This window comes from Pocillopora damicornis, chromosome 12, assembly GCF_964200805.1.
Source record: "Pocillopora damicornis chromosome 12, jaPocDami1.2, whole genome shotgun sequence".
In the NCBI taxonomy this organism is placed as follows: domain Eukaryota; kingdom Metazoa; phylum Cnidaria; class Anthozoa; order Scleractinia; family Pocilloporidae; genus Pocillopora; species Pocillopora damicornis.
This window is the reverse complement of record NC_142681.1, coordinates 7,613,957-7,630,760: the sequence shown is the minus strand read 5'-3', so window position 1 is coordinate 7,630,760 and position 16,804 is coordinate 7,613,957. Positions and strand designations below refer to the sequence as shown.

General features: G+C 37.1%; 2 protein-coding genes and 1 long non-coding RNA gene across 4 annotated transcripts in view; 2 read left to right on the top strand and 1 right to left on the bottom strand.

The window, feature by feature from the left end:
* The window catches only part of LOC113685875 (nucleoprotein TPR), a 37,503-nt gene extending 31,456 nt beyond the window's left edge, over positions 1 to 6,047 (top strand). For both annotated transcript variants that reach the window (XM_089189193.1, XM_089189192.1), the window contains exons 48-57: positions 159 to 391; positions 948 to 1,054; positions 1,606 to 1,703; positions 2,119 to 2,205; positions 3,036 to 3,348; positions 3,525 to 3,589; positions 4,384 to 4,452; positions 4,817 to 4,912; positions 5,598 to 5,648; positions 5,848 to 6,047. In XM_089189193.1, the coding sequence (XP_089045319.1) occupies positions 159 to 391; positions 948 to 1,054; positions 1,606 to 1,703; positions 2,119 to 2,205; positions 3,036 to 3,348; positions 3,525 to 3,589; positions 4,384 to 4,452; positions 4,817 to 4,912; positions 5,598 to 5,648; positions 5,848 to 5,930 (1,202 nt within the window). In that variant the 3' untranslated portion in view covers positions 5,931 to 6,047. The remainder of the gene's footprint in view (positions 1 to 158; positions 392 to 947; positions 1,055 to 1,605; positions 1,704 to 2,118; positions 2,206 to 3,035; positions 3,349 to 3,524; positions 3,590 to 4,383; positions 4,453 to 4,816; positions 4,913 to 5,597; positions 5,649 to 5,847) is intronic.
* Positions 6,048 to 6,831: 784 nt separating this feature from the next.
* LOC113685890 (uncharacterized) lies at positions 6,832 to 10,125 on the bottom strand. Its single transcript, XM_027203471.2, has 3 exons — positions 10,044 to 10,125; positions 8,526 to 8,971; positions 6,832 to 7,788 (listed from the first exon to the last, which is right to left on the bottom strand). Exons 2-3 carry the CDS (start codon positions 8,961 to 8,963, stop codon positions 7,309 to 7,311), a joined length of 918 nt encoding a protein of 305 aa, XP_027059272.2. The 5' UTR covers positions 8,964 to 8,971; positions 10,044 to 10,125; the 3' UTR covers positions 6,832 to 7,308.
* Positions 10,126 to 10,515: 390 nt separating this feature from the next.
* On the top strand, positions 10,516 to 13,435 carry LOC149036307 (uncharacterized). The gene is made up of 3 exons (XR_016181576.1): positions 10,516 to 10,653; positions 11,682 to 11,761; positions 12,589 to 13,435. It is a non-coding gene; the product is annotated as an uncharacterized LOC149036307 (long non-coding RNA).
* The last annotated feature ends 3,369 nt before the right edge of the window (positions 13,436 to 16,804 follow it).

Here is a 16,804-nt window from a genome sequence, read left to right as displayed (position 1 = left end):
CACCCCCAATTCGGCAACTTCATTATTGCATGTTTTTTGGTCCATGGGGAAAAAAAATGTGTCTTAACATGGTCCCATTCTGTGAATGTTTGGTCTGTCTGTTTCTATTTAATTGTCTGTTTTATCTCCCTAACTACTGACAATTTCATTTTCAACAGAAGAAGATGTTGCCGAAGAAATACAGGATCAGAATGAGATTGAACAAGCTGAGACTTCTGAGGCAAATGTAGAAAGGGAGATTTCCACAACAGAGCAGCTTACAACAGGAGCTGCTGTTGATAGTCAGTTATTGGAAGGGGCACAGAGATCTGTTACCCCAACAACATCAGTCACAATTACACAACGTCTCCTGTCTGCTAGGTCCCATTTGCCACCGTTTTCATTTCCTCAGGTGAGACATGAAATTTTTTTCCCACTTGGAAGCTTACACTAGTATTGATTGACACTGCTCAAGAAGCAATGAGCACATCATTAAAACCGTAGCTGGCTGCATAAGGTTATAAGTGAGTACAAAGTTAGTGCCATTGCTATACCTTTTCATTTGTAAATGTCTGTTAAAAGAACTCTGTGCATACCAGATTTCTCTTTCTCAAAATTGATTAAGTTGCGTGCAAATGGAAGACAAGCAAATGAAATTATCTTTAGATGATACAAGATTTTCTCAAACTTTTGAAGCACAGTGTAGGAGGCATTACATATCAACTTTTTCAACTTTTTCATGCCATTTCCGTCCCTTGAACTTGAGTTAAGAACTGAAGAGACCACTGAAGTGCGAAAGAGTGTCCTTTGAACTTTGCTTGCTGTTGGTTAGATTGTTGCAATATTAAGAGTGGCCATTGACATTTTTGGTAGACTGAAGGCATGGTAGTAAATTAACTCTCTTGGTAACAAATGAATGAAGCCCCCATTAAACCTGTGTCTTAAATTGCATAATTATTGTTATTCAGGGCCAACCAGCTCCAGGTCCATTTAATGAAGAAGAAGACTGTATGGTGCCCAGCACCCCTACTCTGTACGTACCAAAGAGAACTGATGGTTTTGCTGAGGCTATAAGGTAAGTTCTGTGTCAGAACAGAGTAGTTTTTGTGCAACACCTCTTCCCTTAGTATTGTAATGTCATACCAAGCAAAGAACCTGCATTCCACTTGGTTACCATATCTGCAAATATGTATGACCAATTAATCTTTCGACTCACTCTCCAGCAACTTTGAGAATCAGAAAAACTGTGTACAACAATGCTGCCCTTTATACTGTGGACCCCTATTCCTGGACAAACATACTGACACTTGAAATGAAATTTTCCCTTGCTATGAATTTGTATTGACAATCCTAAACAAGATGTTCAGTCAGATTAGTTCAGTAGCAAGGAGTTGTTTGAGGCCTTTTATTTTTTTTTGAAGGAAAGAACAGGAATTTCTTGAGATTGTGTAGTACAAAGCCTTTTCTTTGGGGTTCCTTAGAGATGTAAAAATGAAAAACTACTACAGTACTGGAATATCTGTCTGTGCTAACATCAAATAATACTCTTGTCTGATGAGTTAAGAGGAGATTTGTAAAATTTTGTGACTGTTTCTTTAGCTGAAGAAAATCCTTTTTTGTCTTTAGCTCTCCACAAATAAATCGTTCATCATTCTCATTTGCTGCACCTGGAGAGAGCTCTATGTCATCTGTAGGTGTTTTGGAACTTGGCATGTCAGAAGAAGGTGAGCGATTTGCATTCTTTTGGTTAACTGAAGAACAAAGTAAGATTAAAAAGCAATGTTACATTAAAACCTAAGTTTGGTTATTGCCCTAAAAACAACAAGGAAAGGTTTTTTATGCTGCCATGCAAATCATGCAACAAAATATATAGGAGAATTGAAATCTGTTTTATTTGCTGCTGCTACTCAACTGTGTACGGTGGTCATTGTGATAATGTGTAACTGACTGATACCAGCATGAAACAGAATCACAAATGGGCATATAGCCTCTGAATTCACATGTTTTTTACAGATTCATACAATAAATGACTGCCAAGTTTTTTCATTTTCATTTTTTTGCTTTTGTCTCTTTTTTTTTCTGCAGAAAGTAAGTTGTAATATTGTCTTTCCAAATCCAATTTTGCTTTTTTTCTTTAAGGGCTCCGTGTAGATGACACACAAGTGGACCTTATGGGGGGCTCAGATGAAGCTTCTCATGAGAGACCTTCCTTTGTAGTGCCTACAGGTAGGGCAGTGATGAGGGAAAAGAGAGAGAAAAAGCTGCACAAGTTGTCAGGAAGACATTAAGATGCTCAGGAAGGAAAAGAAGGAAACAGTTTTGAAGATAGTCAGACATAGAATTTGCAAGAAAGATACAAGTTGCTCTGTTACTAAATCAATCAAAAAGAAGACGGGGTAGAATTAATGTCACAGGTAGATCAGTCAGTTGTAAATATGGTAAGTAGGGTAGTTCTGATCATGGGTGCTGGAATAAAATGAAAATTCCATGTTGTACTCCCTTATAGTATTCAAATAATTATTTCCAGCAGAGCTGAGCTCTACCTACCAGGACATCATTATCATGGTCATTTTATGGTTTTCCTCTCTCAATCTTACATTCAAAATGTTTGTCTGAACTTCTGCCCACTTTCCATCACAGTTAGATAAGAATGCATGGACATGCATGTAAGAGCATTTTGACCATTGAGTTTGTAAATGCTGTTAGGTATTTTGCCTTCTCACTTTTCATGAACCCTTAAAGTCTTGGAAGTGATTGACATTTAACCTCTTGTTTAACCTTATTCTGAAATCAGGTGATGAAAACAAACATTTGTATATGTTAGAGGTAGTTGTCTTTACTTACATGGGTTAGTAAATTCACTATTATCAATTTATTAAAAAATGTGCTAAAGCTAGTGGTTAGATTTATAAATATGATCTGGAACAGTAAATAATCAAGAGATCAAGAGAAGCAAAGGTGTTAGAGAAGGAAGAAGGAAGGTTTAGTGAATGAGAATAAGTTGAATCTGTATTTCAGTAAAAGAATAGTTTTGTTCACTCGTGCTTTTATTTCAGGCTTACCAGAAGCAGTGGAAGCAAGTACAGCCAGCCAGTCCAACCAACGAATCCCAAGCACTAGCTCAGACACAAGGCAGCTCTCATTAGAAAGTTTGGAGAGTGAGACAGAAGCTGGCAGTATTGCCACTGTCCCTGCCATCATGGTCACTCCTGTTACGGAGGCATCGGAGGAATCATCTGAGCAGAATGTTCCTGTTTCTCAAGCTCATCCTGAGGTTCTTGATACAGAAGTGGTGGAGCTGTTGGAAGATGTGGAGGCACTGAAAGAAGGAGAGGAAGCTGAAGAACAAGAACCAGTAGAAAAAGGAAGGTTGGTAGCTTGAGGGATGTAGTAGTTACAGATGATTTTAAAAATCTATTGTCACTCTTGGGTATCTCTCTCCACTTGAAAACAGGGCTTCAGTGGCCTGGCCTTTATACTTTAAACTATTTTGTATGTCCAAAGTGGAACAGTAGATTACTGATAAGTATTATTATTTTTACTAGTGAGTTAGAAATGAAAGAATCACAAGAATTTGCATCAGAAGACATTTCCCAGCCAAGTATTTCAGGTAAGGGATGGAGCAAAATATAATTCTAGAAAAAAACCCTTTTGACAATTAAAATTTTAGATAAATATCAAGCCATTCTTACTGTTTTAGTGCAGACTGCAGAGATTGCTAGATCTTAAGTATCAAGCCATTCAAGCCATTCCTACTGTTTTAGTGCAGACTGCAGAGATTGCTAGATCTTAAGGCATGATGTATTTTTCTGAGAAAATGAACTGGGAACAGCTAGGTAGCCGTTTTTCCACAAAACTTTTTAAATATTCATTTCTGAACCCTGATGTTAAATGTAAAACTAAATCTCATGCTAACCTTAGGTATGCCACTTGTCTAGCTAGTTTCATCATTTTTAATACACATGATAAAATTATGCACATCCAACTAGGTGAAAATGAGAACATTTTTCACAAGTGTAAAGTTGTAATATGAGTGCAAATTACAAATAGCATGCATCCAATATCAAATTTTTGTTTATCATGACTTCCTGCGATGCTTTTTTCATGTAAGTTATTCACAAGTAACAACATTATTTCTCTTGCAATTTGTTGTAAATGAGCATTTGTAAATTTTTCAAAGACTACAAATTGCACTCCTCCTACAAGCTCATGCAACTCTGTTGTCTTTGAAAATTTTACTAGTGCTTATTAACACCAAATTGCACTTGAAATCATAGTATTACATATATTAAACTTAATTTAATTGAATCAGTTTTTTTTCTATGGACAATTCTGCTGAGGACTGGATCCCCCTTTCCCATCACAGCTTTCATTTACATCCCAAGTTTAATTTTCTTATTGCAGGAGAACCTTCTAGGACTAGTGCTCAGTCTGCCTCAACAACAGGGGGATCTGCAGCTAAAGCTAGACAAGGTAAGGTAAATACAGTAAGAAGCAACAAGGGGTATAGTTTGTTCTTGATTGATGTAAATGAGATGAAGGGTCTAAGAAGCAGCCCAAATGTTGCACTTAAAAGTGCCAAACTGCAAAATTAAACATTTTGTCACGTGTTGTCTGCATTTTTTGCAAGGGTTCATTTTGAGCTGAAGTTAAAAATTCAAGTTAGTAGTTCTAAAACTCTCTTGCTCATCCTAGAGAGCAAACTTGATCTTGTGCCCAGTGTTACTGTAGATCAGATTTGGATGTATAGTCTTGCTATCAGCAATTACTGTTTGTTATTCAAAAATCAGTGTTATGTTGAATGAAGGAAACAATCAAGTGTTGTGTTTGTTTTCAGATCTAAGTAGGGGCAGAGGTTCAGTTGTGCAGTTAAGGAGGCCAGCCACAACATCTACTTGGTCCACTACAAGGGGAGGTACCCAAGCTCAAAGAGGTAGGAGACTTGTGGCAGTTTTCCATTGTTTTTGTAATACTTAACCCTTGTAACCCACTCACACCAGCAAAACATGTTTGGTTAAACTAAATTCAACTGAATGAAAATCAGAAACAGAGACTGAAAAATCTAATTTTCTGTAGGATTCAGGTAGTGGCTAACTTGTATGCTCAATGTGGTACATCTGAAGCTGACAGACATCATTTCAAGCAGCTACTATGAAGAAAAAATATTCAATCATGTTTAAAAAAAAACAGCTTTTAAACCTGTTTAAGCTAAAGTGTGAATGGGACAGTATTTCTCCTTACAATGTTAATACAATATCAAACAGATAAGTGATAAGTGATGGAAACAAAAAAAGATACCACTTAGGGGCTTGTTTGTTGATGTAACACTAAATTCTCCAAACTCACGTCACTAAGAATTGTCTAGCAGACAGTAAGGAGAATTGCTTAGTATTAGATCTTGAGAGTTAGAGTTAAGTCATGTTGTGTTGTTGTCTATTCCTGAGTGACCTTCTTACTCAATGAGAGTTTTCTCAAATTAGAGTTCACCATCCAACAATTCATTCCCACCCTATTACTAATAATAATTACAGAAGTCTTATTGCTATTTCTACCCTTAATAAGATCATGTTAACTATTCCAATAAGTGGGTAATAAAGAAATGTAAATGTAATTTGAAGGTACTTCAGCATCAGGAAGAGTTCGTCGTCTAAGAAGGGATCCTGTAAGAGGTGAGATGTTTGGATCTTGTTTTGCTCCCAAACTTAAGGCATTCAAAGCTGTAAAGGAATGCCAGAAGATCTCATGGAAACTTACAGAGACAAAAAATAGTCAATGCTAGTGTGCTAGTCCATTTTTGAATTGTGAACCTCCATGACCTTCAGCTTTCTGGTTTTGTATACTGATATACCCATCTTGCCTATTCATTAGGTCCTGGTGCTCATCGTGGTCGTGGGACACAAATGCCCCGTGGCAGGCAGGGCGGGACTCCAAGAGGAGGAGGACAAGCATAAAATGACCTTGCTCATGATTAAATTGTGTAACCTAGGATCCTTTTTAGCTTTTGTACAGAATAGGTTTTTTGGTTTTGTTAAAGAATCTTGTAATAAAGTTAACATGCAGTGTTTAAAGGCAGTAGTAAAGTTTTATTGTTTTTCTTATTTATTTAATTGCTTTACATCTTAAGGGGTTTGAGTATGTCCAAGGTTAACTTTGAACCCCTTCCAATGACAATAAGTTCACACTGGTGTAGCCACATACTAGTTTGGCATTAACCAACCAACAAGGCGTTGAGAAACGTGATTATCCTCTGGTGTTCATTGATTTGTGGCAATGGCGAAAAGCTCAATGGCTCTGAAGACAAGACCATGGAAGGGCTCTATTGTGGAAGTGACAAGTTTGACTTTGAGAAAAGATATTGTCTGACAGTTGCTCATTTGCCGTTATCCCCCCAACTTTACTGTGAAGTTGTAGTAGACTTTTTTTTTCACAAGTGACACGTCACAACTGGGTGGTTTGCAAAGTGGTAGCTTACTTTCTAACAACACGATCAAGCACTCATCTTTTCTGATGTTCCACTCTCAATAATAGTTGTATTCAAGGATTACTTACTGCAGTAATTGCCAGAACATGAGATTTGAAGTCAGTCATTGACTTGAGGTAATGGACTGCCGTTGAGGACAGTGATTGTTGTTTCAAAAACCATAGCAGACAACATCATAAAATCAAATGGGGATTTACAAGTTTGTTGAATGCTACAAGCTTGTGATGTGACAAAAAGCTGATCTATTTTGCCGTGATTTTATAGCCTGTAGGACTCAAGGTGAGTAGTCTAACAACTGAAGTTGTGTAATGGTTTCTGGTTGTTCATTCATGGGGCCGTCATGGACATGAGAAAACCTTCTCACAAAGTTAAGTGGCTGATGCATATATCAATGCACCTTTGTAATGCAACTAATTTTTAATTTTAGTTTGGTTTGCATGACTTTTTTTTTTATTCTTGACTATTTTGTTATTGATTTTTTTGGCATGATCCTGTTCTTATACCACTTCTGATAATTTTTTTTGTCATTTGGCTAATTTAACTGTGCCTATGTGCATAAGAGATCACAGAAAATCACTTTTAATCAAGCTTATCTAATCTCTAAATATTGTTTGCATTTATTTCTTACTTTGAAATAGTTTCATTATTTTACAGGAATTTATGTAAGGACTGTGTAATGGTTACATGTGATTGCATTGTCTCGCTCATTAGCAGTCAGTATGATGATTACTTGCAAGAAATTAAGCTTTAAGAATTTCTAAGTCTGTTCTTCCTTGAAGTCATCGTCACTAGCTATCTGCTTTGTTTGTCCATCTGTTAAATTGCTATCAATACCTAATGTTTCAATTTCATTTGTTTGATGTGTCTGGATTGACAATGGTCACATCAGAACAGCTGTCTTCTTCCTCCTGGAATGTCTTTCCAATTGTGTGAAAGCCTTGGGAAGAATTACCTTCCTCTCCACAGATATTTGAAAAACTATGTGCTTCAGATAGAGTTGTACAGTTTTCTAACTTGTCTGAATTTCTAGTCGTTTCACCTGATCCCCCTGCCTCTTTGCTGCTTATTTCATCACTGCAAGTTTGTTGTGTGCAGGGCAAACTTTCAATGTCGCTAAAGTAATCCAATTTTTTGATTGAACTATTCTGACTTTGAGCTTCATCTTGGGATAAATGTTTGTCAATTTCCTGCAATACAGACTGTACCATGGTTATATCAAGCACAGGAAGCTCAGAGATGAAACTATCCAATATGCTGACAACAATTCCATCTGCCAGATCTGAGCTGAAGATATTCCAGTTAAGATCTTCAGTCACTGGGTCCAAAGCCTGCATTTTGGATTAAGAAAAATTAATTGCAATGTCAGTATACATCATATATGATATCACCATACAAACAGACTTTCAATGAAATTGTTTACATAGTTCTTTGACTCCCAATATCCAAACAGTAAATCTCCCTTCTGGCTGCCATACATCTCCTTTTAACTTAGTCAGGAGAGTTTGGTCTTATCTCAAAGAACACCCTTTAGCAGATAAGTTTGTTTGTTCTCATTACCAGCTTGCAAGATATCATATTGGAATTGCAAGGAGAAGCTAAGAGTTAATCACATTAAGTAGATAAGGGGTAAGCAGTGACATCAATTTGTGCTGAGATTCCTAAAAGTGACAACAGGGAAATTGTACTCTTGCAAGAAGGCATCGTGTAACTTGGAATCTGGGGTTTACATCAAGAAGTTAAAGGTTCAGTCCTGGCTGGTGTCATTATTGTGTTTTGAGGAGAGATATCATTTCTCCTCTCTTTGCCCAAAGTAAATCTGGATAATAGATACTATCAAGCAGAGGGAAAAACCTGATGGACTGCTGTGGTTAAACTGTGATGAGCAAGTATCTCATGCAAAGCAACTGGTGATCTTCAGAGTAAAGTTTCACAAACTAAGCCATATGGCCATTCTAGTAAATTGATCAGATTCTTGTTCATGATAATAAGGTACATGTCAGGAAAAAAATTCTCCTGATATGACTTGTAGAAATACGTGGAACATAGAAAGAATTGGGACACTGACCTTATGGCCCACAGAATTGAAAACTTGTGTTAGCTTGGATGTTGTCGTTGTGTTTCTTGTCAATGTTTTAGTTTTCTGAAGAGTTCCTACCAAAGAATTGTCTGATTTAGCTGTAAAAGTCTTGTCTGGAGCATCACTGCTCTTTTCCTGTCTAGGTGTTGGCAACAACACTGGATGCTCTGATTGGTCAGAGCCAGTCTGTGCATAAACAGGACGGAAGGTGGGAGGCAAGCCATATGGGTAACTATGTAAACATATTCCTGGCTGGCACCACATGTAAAGTGGAGGTGGGGCTGGAAACTGCTCTCCCCAGTGCTTTTCCCAGAGTCGATGTTGTACTTCCTGGCCAATCAGAGTTGTGTTTGCTAGACTGTAATGAGCCACATGTGCTCCCGCTGGGAAGTGAGGCCCATTGATGTTATGTTGGTAATTACTCATCTGATAAGCTGAAAGGTATGTTGAAAGCTTTGGACCAAGAAGTTAAAATTATTATGGTTAAAACAATCTTACAGTGTCATATTCTGAATTGCTCTGATGAGGGCAATCATGAGGATGAATGTTGTTGATGATTGACTCCAAGTTATCTCAGAGTCAAGTCTAGTTTTAAGTCTGGTTACTTAATTAAAGTAAACCAGCATCTGGCAAACTTAAACTCTACAATCAAACTTAATAGGCAGATTGAAACTCATTTGTTACTAACTTGACCTTTTGTCTACTTATGTACATCTTAGATATGAGTTTGCGATATTCTAACAATCCTGGATTCAAAACCATGTATCGTCCTCTAAAGAGTGTGTTAGTGGCTGTTCCAATCAACAGAGGAAACTGTCTTGCAAGGGTTATCAAAATGTCTTAGACCACAAAACCATATTGAAAAGGGATCTTACAGGTAAATCATGGATAAAACTTCCATCTCCCAGTTTACAGTGATCAAAAATAACTTTATGAAAGTAACCATTGAAACACAGGAGGAGGGAGGAGATCCCACATCGCCAACACCTCACAAACACGAGATCAAGACTCGATAGTGTCCTTTGTTGTTTCCTTCGTATTTCGCATGGAACAACCAAACACAGGCTCCCAAGTGTAAGATCAACGATTTTCATTACACACATTGTTTAACCCATTCAAGGAAAGATATTGTTCACTACTAGCTACTAATCACCTACAGAAATACACAAACGTTCGTAACATGTGACCGATGAACAAACAGCAATGGTACGTTACACAATTACATTTTATCTGCTACCTCAATAAGATCAATCTCAAATCTTACGGAGTTTGACCGTTGATTTTCCTCTACAAGACACTTGTTGGAAAACACGTGTAAATATGATGTTCTTTTGGCTCGCGAATGTTTACAGCTTGTGTATTGTTCTAAGATTTTAAGATGACGCAAAATGCATCTTCGTAAAGCGCGAGCACTTATACTGGATAGATTTGCGGACGGTTGTGGGTTGGAAGTTCATAAAAAAGGAAATTTACTGTTTTCTGTGCAGTTTTTACAGATGTACTTACAGGATACACTGCGACGTTTGGCAGTTTTTTCTCCTTCGGAGGGCTTGTTCGTCAACCATCTTCATTTTGTACCCTAAGTCCCAGTTTCCGCGCGGTTTTGCTCGTACCCAGGCTGTCGTAATCAGGACGCCAGCCTCAAACCAAAGTTTTGTTAGAGGCTAGCGTACTTGATTGTCAAAACTGAATTACTTACATATCTTGGTCACTGACCATTGAAGAAAATGAAAAACGGGATTTTTTCCTGATTTTTTGAGGCGATTGTAAATTGTTTGTGATTTTGAATTAACTTTGAGACCCTCGGGAAACTACGAAATCCCCTTACGTCTGAGGTTTTTTTTTACCTGGAAACCTAATGAAAACAAGCCTTTTATGCTTTGCCCTAGGGTGAGTTTTGTAGCCGCACCTCTGCGCCAAGGAGATGGGAAACTCTGATGCCAAACCTAGGCAGATGAAGATCAGTAGTGACTGCATAGCTACAGTAATTCCAACCACACAGACATGGCCCCCTTCCCCTGCAAAGGAGTGAACATGATGGGGATGATTCATGGATGAGTGCGTGCATCTTACAGTACACATGAGACGTGACACTACAGAAGTGGATATATACTAGGTAAGAGTTGTTATGATATGATATGATATGATATGATAATGTCTGTTGCCTTTGATCGTTCTGCTTCAAGTTCTATGGAGAAGGAGCCCAGGAATCCCATGCTGACAAATTTCAACGTTGACCCCTGTAACAGAACCAGTCTTTGATTTTTGTTAAATAAATTTCCATTCTTTGCCTGTATTTATAGCAAAGTTTGCGCAGACATAGTATCAATCAGTTATATGTGGGACAAAGATAGTCAGATAAGTTATTTTAAAAGTTTCTCATCGACTTTAAAAACCCCCCTATTTTGTTCATCCAGCTTGTTCTTTGGAACATGAACTCACATCTCGTTATTTTGGTGAAATTTTAAAACTTGATCATTAAAAGATAGAAAAAATCTAAGTAATCTTGAGGTTTTTATGAAGGTTTGTTGCAACAATTTTATGATAAAATCTTTGCTGGCTGTTTTGATTTGAATTAAAATTATTGGTTTACTTTATCATCCGTTTCTTTTGCAAAAGAGCACATGGAAGATTTCGAGTGAATTTTAATCGTGTTTTTTTCCTGCAGTTACTCTGTAGACCAAGAGCCTGACATTTGGAGCCATCCCTTTCAGTATACGATTGTTCGAGAGAACAGTGAACAAAATAAGAACTAGGAGATTAGTGTTCCCTCTCAGTTCATGTACTCGGTTCAGACTGACTATCCCCTTAGGCATAAGACAGTTTGACATTTGATCAAATTTTGCCCGTTCCTTTTGTTGTTCAAGTAGCTTTTTTTGGGCAAGGTATCTATACAGGCCCATATCTCCTTACGCATACAGTTCTTGAATAAAGGAAACAATAGCGAAAACAATAGATTGCCTTTGGGATTTCTAGAATAGTGTGGGGTTAGACGAAAATTTTTGTTTTTTATCTCATTCATTCTTTACAAATAAGTGATGTGCTACTTTTTAGCACTTTCATCAGTTGGTTGAGAGAATTTTATAAGAATATGTGCAATTCAAAATTTTAACAACATATTTTATTCTTGTCCTTTCTCTCCAGATGCAGTTGGAAAGGAGTGGAGCTGTTCCAAACGGATACAGGAGAAATTGGTCTACGTTATTCACGATGACGTTCTGAAGGTAAGTCGACTTTAAACGTTGGGCAATTGACATCGTTTCTACTGACTAGGACAGAGTAATTAATTTACTCGTCACCAAAGGGAATTCGCTCGTTGATGTTTTTACAAGTGCATCCACTAAGTGTTGCACCAAGTGTACATGTGATTGGATGGGGTGCGCACACGATGTTTCACGTGCGTTTTAAATTTTTGAGGAGATATGTACAACTCAGTCTGGAATTTGAGGAACGTATTAGTTTTTCTTACCAAGTCGGATTTGTTATCGTAGACATAAGAAAAATAGAAAAGAATGCTGTTTTAGGAATAACTTATTCAAGGAATATTGGCCAATTTGTCTAAGATGAACAAAGGATTGAGACAGCAATAGCAGGGGATCTCTTTGGTGATGTTTAAAAGCTTAGGAAAACAGGTCATTGACTTTTCTATGTGGATAAAAAGACTAGCTGGCTCGTACTTTAACCAGATACAATAAATTTGCATTTAGGTTTGCACGAGCATTTGAAAAAAAAATTCTTTGAAAACATGTTGAGGATGATTTTGCTTCACGTGCTTCGTCGGCAACAAATTACAACCATTGAATCCCAAAGAAAACGGAAAAGATATGTATGTAAGCTGAACGATATGGGGTTTGTCTAATTTACTCTGTGTTTTCGTTAATTTTTAAGTCAGTGTTAAAGTGGACTTGGTGGAGTCATCGATGTTAATCAGCATAAAGTATAAGCTACGTCATATCCACCAAGTCAAGAATGACAATCGTTTAAATGGAATCTTAACTTGTAAGCAGCAGTCTCAGTGCAATTGAATTTACAATTTGTTTTTGTTTTTAAGGTGACCACAACCGAGACGAGTTGAGCGAGGAAATCCTATTGTTCTTCAAGATCAGGAGAAGACTCGTTGACGCAGAAATGTTTCAAGAAAATTGGACACGAGCACGCATTTTGCAAATGTATGTTGTTTTACCAAGATCCTCCGAAGCTTTCTACAAGTACAAGATGACTCAGCTTGCTAAGTTTCGAAAGACAAAGGCTTTTAGTTTTAAGGCGACGTTTCAAGTTTTTTGTACAATGTTAATTTTCCTGCCAAAAAATACGCTACGCCACTTTTTAAAAATTTTCATTCCCTTGGTACTCTGTTTAAAATTGTTAAATTTTCCCGCTCAAAAATACGCATGCGCCATATTTTTAAAAAACCTCTGTAAGTAACATTCGTTCAAATGTGATTAATTTTCCCGCCAAAAAACTTAGAAAAAATACGGGCGCCCAAAATACGCATGCGCCGCTTTTTTTTTTTTTTAAAAAGAAAATTTGTGATAGATTATATTAAAGTTCACTTATTTACCAGTTTTGTTGCTAATTCTTGATTAAAGTATTTCAGTCAATAATAAATACTACAAGTATTTTGTTCTTCAAATTCTTTTAATTAAGTAAATTTTCATTAAGTAAATACAAAAGTGTCAAGAAAAATTCGTTCAAATAATAACTAAGACTTTTGGCGGGAAAATTTGGTAGAATTTGAACAGAGTTTCCCCTAACAATATTTCTGACAAAAATTTTTAAAGGACTTTCCTACAATTTTTCCGCCAAAAGTTCTGAGTACACCACGTCATGCCGAAAAAAAATTGTCGCAAAAATCTGTGCCTTCATTTAAAAGTTTTCAAATAAATCCGAATCTACATGCATCCTCTTTTTTTTCTGTTTTCTACACTAAGTGGTGTGCTCATGTTATTATTTCTAATGGACTAAGCATGGCAAGCTATAAATCGTTTATACCCGAGTCATTCTTAGGTTTTTTTTTACGCAAAATTTAATATCCGATAGTGTGTTTGTACCCGACAGAAGTGGATTACAATGCCTTGAAATAATTGCAAAATTTGAGCTCTAGTTTCGAATCTGAAATTTTGGTGATATTTTTTTTGTGATATGTGAAAAGACTGTAGATTGCAGATTTGCCTAAAATTTTAGTCGTATTAGTACTACAAACATTCCAGGCAAATGCGAGGAAAAAAGCCAATAAATGACTAAAAAGCTCTCCAGCACGTGTTCAATCCAGTTTAGATTAGCGAAACAGTTTAATTAGCCAATGATCGACATTCTTAGCATTCAAACGTTAGCGAGATCAAACGGCATTGTAGTCTGGTTTCATCGTATGCAAACACAAGACCCCCTGTTATGTTTGATGGATTTACCAACAAAAAATAATCCTTATTTTGGAGACAATTTATACACTGCCATACTTTTCAAGACCTGTGTTAGCCAGAGCAAGAGAAACAGACAAAACCATTGAAAATGTTGCCTAACCAAAAGGTCCTACTACTTTTTGTTTAACTTCTGAGCCAAATGTCCTCATCACGTTTTATCTCAAGTTCTGACGAGACCTTTTGGCCAAAACAAGCGACCTCTTGTTGCTTTAGCAATTTGTTATAAACCAAGACAGTTGTCTTTACTTTGAGTTTTAGTCATATATGTTTTTGTGGCGCGATCTTGACGAGCTAATTACTTATTGATTTATCTTCAAAGGCGATCTCAATTTGATGAAATCAGACGAATTGCTCGCCTAAACTTTTTGCCCTGACGATTTTTTTCGTTTTTGTGTTTCTCTTGCTTTCCGGCTAAAAAAAGGTCATTACATTAAAGCTAAGATAGGGCATGAGAAGGAAGACGATGTCTGATTATAGCCACTTAGTGCAACCGGAGCGTTTTATTCGTTTCTCGGTTCTGGTTTTGTTGTTAATTTAGTGTAAAATTAACGGACTGAGAGAGTTTGTTGTGACTTTGTTCGTCTCTAACCTTATTTGCCAAAAGTTTTCTTTCCTTTAACAAGCCTGATTTAAATTAGGTTCTCCTTTTGTAATTGTATCTCCATAATTGAGTAATATCGGTACATCGCTTTTTGAAAATACTCGTTCTCTGAACCAGACATTGTTTCCTTCCTCGAGCCACTTACAATGACAAGAGAACATGGCCTCCTTGAAAGATCTACCTCGCCTGCAAGTTCGTCCTCTCCACTGGCAATCACAGCATCACGGGATGATTACAATCAACATATTTACGATAAAAGTTAATGGTGGGCCCGCCCTTGTTCTCAAGTTATTTAGCATTAAAGTCATGAAAAAAACATTCAGTTTTTTAAGGTGGCACTATAAAGTAAACTTCATACTTTGGCTGTGTTGTACTGTGCTTTGATTGGCATGGGTAAAAATCATTGCTGATCATCATCTGAGCTATAAAGAGTTGTTTATCACTTTTTAAGTGTCAGTCTGCTTGGTTGAAACTAGCTAGGTGGCTAGTTTTGCTGCAGTTTCTCGGGTGATTTTGAATTTGAATGAGATATGTTAGTTGGATAAGGTGGGTCTGGTTTGTCAGCCACCGTTTTTAAATACCTCGCTTTTGAGGTGCTGCAGCCGTAGACTAAACTTGAGCTGTTGTGGTTGCTAACTTCGATCCGTCAGTAAGTTTAAGTCAAATTGTTTGGTCTGTCGAATAGAATAATTTTCAATTGGGTGTCGAGAAAATAACCAGACATAGCATTTCTTTTGCTTGACCGCGCTGTGATTGGTCCAGAAAACTCGCACCATTCTCTTAACCAATCAGATGAAAAACTGCCACCAATAGCGATTTGGTGGCTCGCGTTTTCCCGCGCTTTAGGCAGTTTGGCTGTTTTTACTTCGAGTTCTCATGTGCTTTTAAAGGTATTTTACGTCGTTGTGATTGGTTTGGTTTTGGTTTTACGGCTCCATTGAAAAGCGCTCTATTTCAATATTTAAATTATGTTGCTTGTTAGGTGCTTCAGTTGTAGATTTGATTGGAGCGCGTTAGTTGTGATGGTTCGATTTCGTCAAGCAAGTTGTTGGTACATTAGGTTTGTCTGATAGTTCTTATGTCGCGAGTACCCTCCTAGAGTGCAGTCGTTGTTTGCAGAGATCTTTCCAAACTATTCTGTCTTAAGATTTCTTTTGTCGTCTGCTACTAAAGTCTGGTAACGTGGGTTAAAGTTTGAAAAGAGTCCCAATTAATTGAAAAAGTCGCTTGTAAGGTGCCCTAGTTGTAGAGATCTTTTCAAATGAGATTTTTCTAAGTTGCTAATCAGCTCTCCGCAGTTATTCGTTGAAAATGAGTTCTGGACATGCGAGTGTGATTTGTGAGTCGATGATGTTCAATTAATTTTTCTTGTCGTTCGTTTCTGTTCATTGCGTCAGCCTGCCAAACCGCATACTTACTGAATGCCAGGAAAAATCAACGAAAGTTCCAAATCGCCGTATTTTTTGCTTTCTGGATAAAAGATATTAAATTTACAATGCCACATTAAATATCATTCAGTTTGCCCATGACTTGTAGTTCTATAAACATTATTCACTGCTAGCGGATTGTTACGGAAACATGTAAAAAAACAAAAAAAAATCAGAGCTTTCGTGTCGTTTCAATTACAACAAATTTGTATTTCGCTCTCCTACGCAGGTCTAACCTCAGGGAAAAGACGTAAAGCCGTAAGCCTTTTAAGATTTTCAGCTAACTTCATCGGCGAAAGGAGACAGTTTCCATAACAGTTACTACCAGTTAAATACTACTCCGAAAAACTTGGCTGTAGGTTTACCTAACTCAAAATTCTCCAGATTTCTGCCAGCGTGCAAGTTTTCTCGAGACAAAATATTTAGTAAATGTACGAAATTGAGTCAGCCACAATTTTTCGGAGAGTATTCATACTAACGTATCAAACCAATTTGAGTTTCTTATCTTTGCTTTTCAATCACTCCTGACCCAGTGACTCCATCCACACTGTTTTCTTGTATTTTATTGAAGACCTTCTTCTTCCTTCTTCGATATGAATTTATTTTCCTGAGAAGGAAATGTTAAATGATGTTTATATCAATAACGGTCAGCGGTTAAAACCAGCGTATAACAAAAACTAAATCAAAATTAATGAAGCTAATATCTAAATGCTGAAATTTTTGTGACGTATGCGCACTGGTCTTATTAAAGCAAAAACGTGGCTGCCTTGTCAAATTGTGATAGAATTGGGGTCAGAAATATTTCACGAGAAATACGCC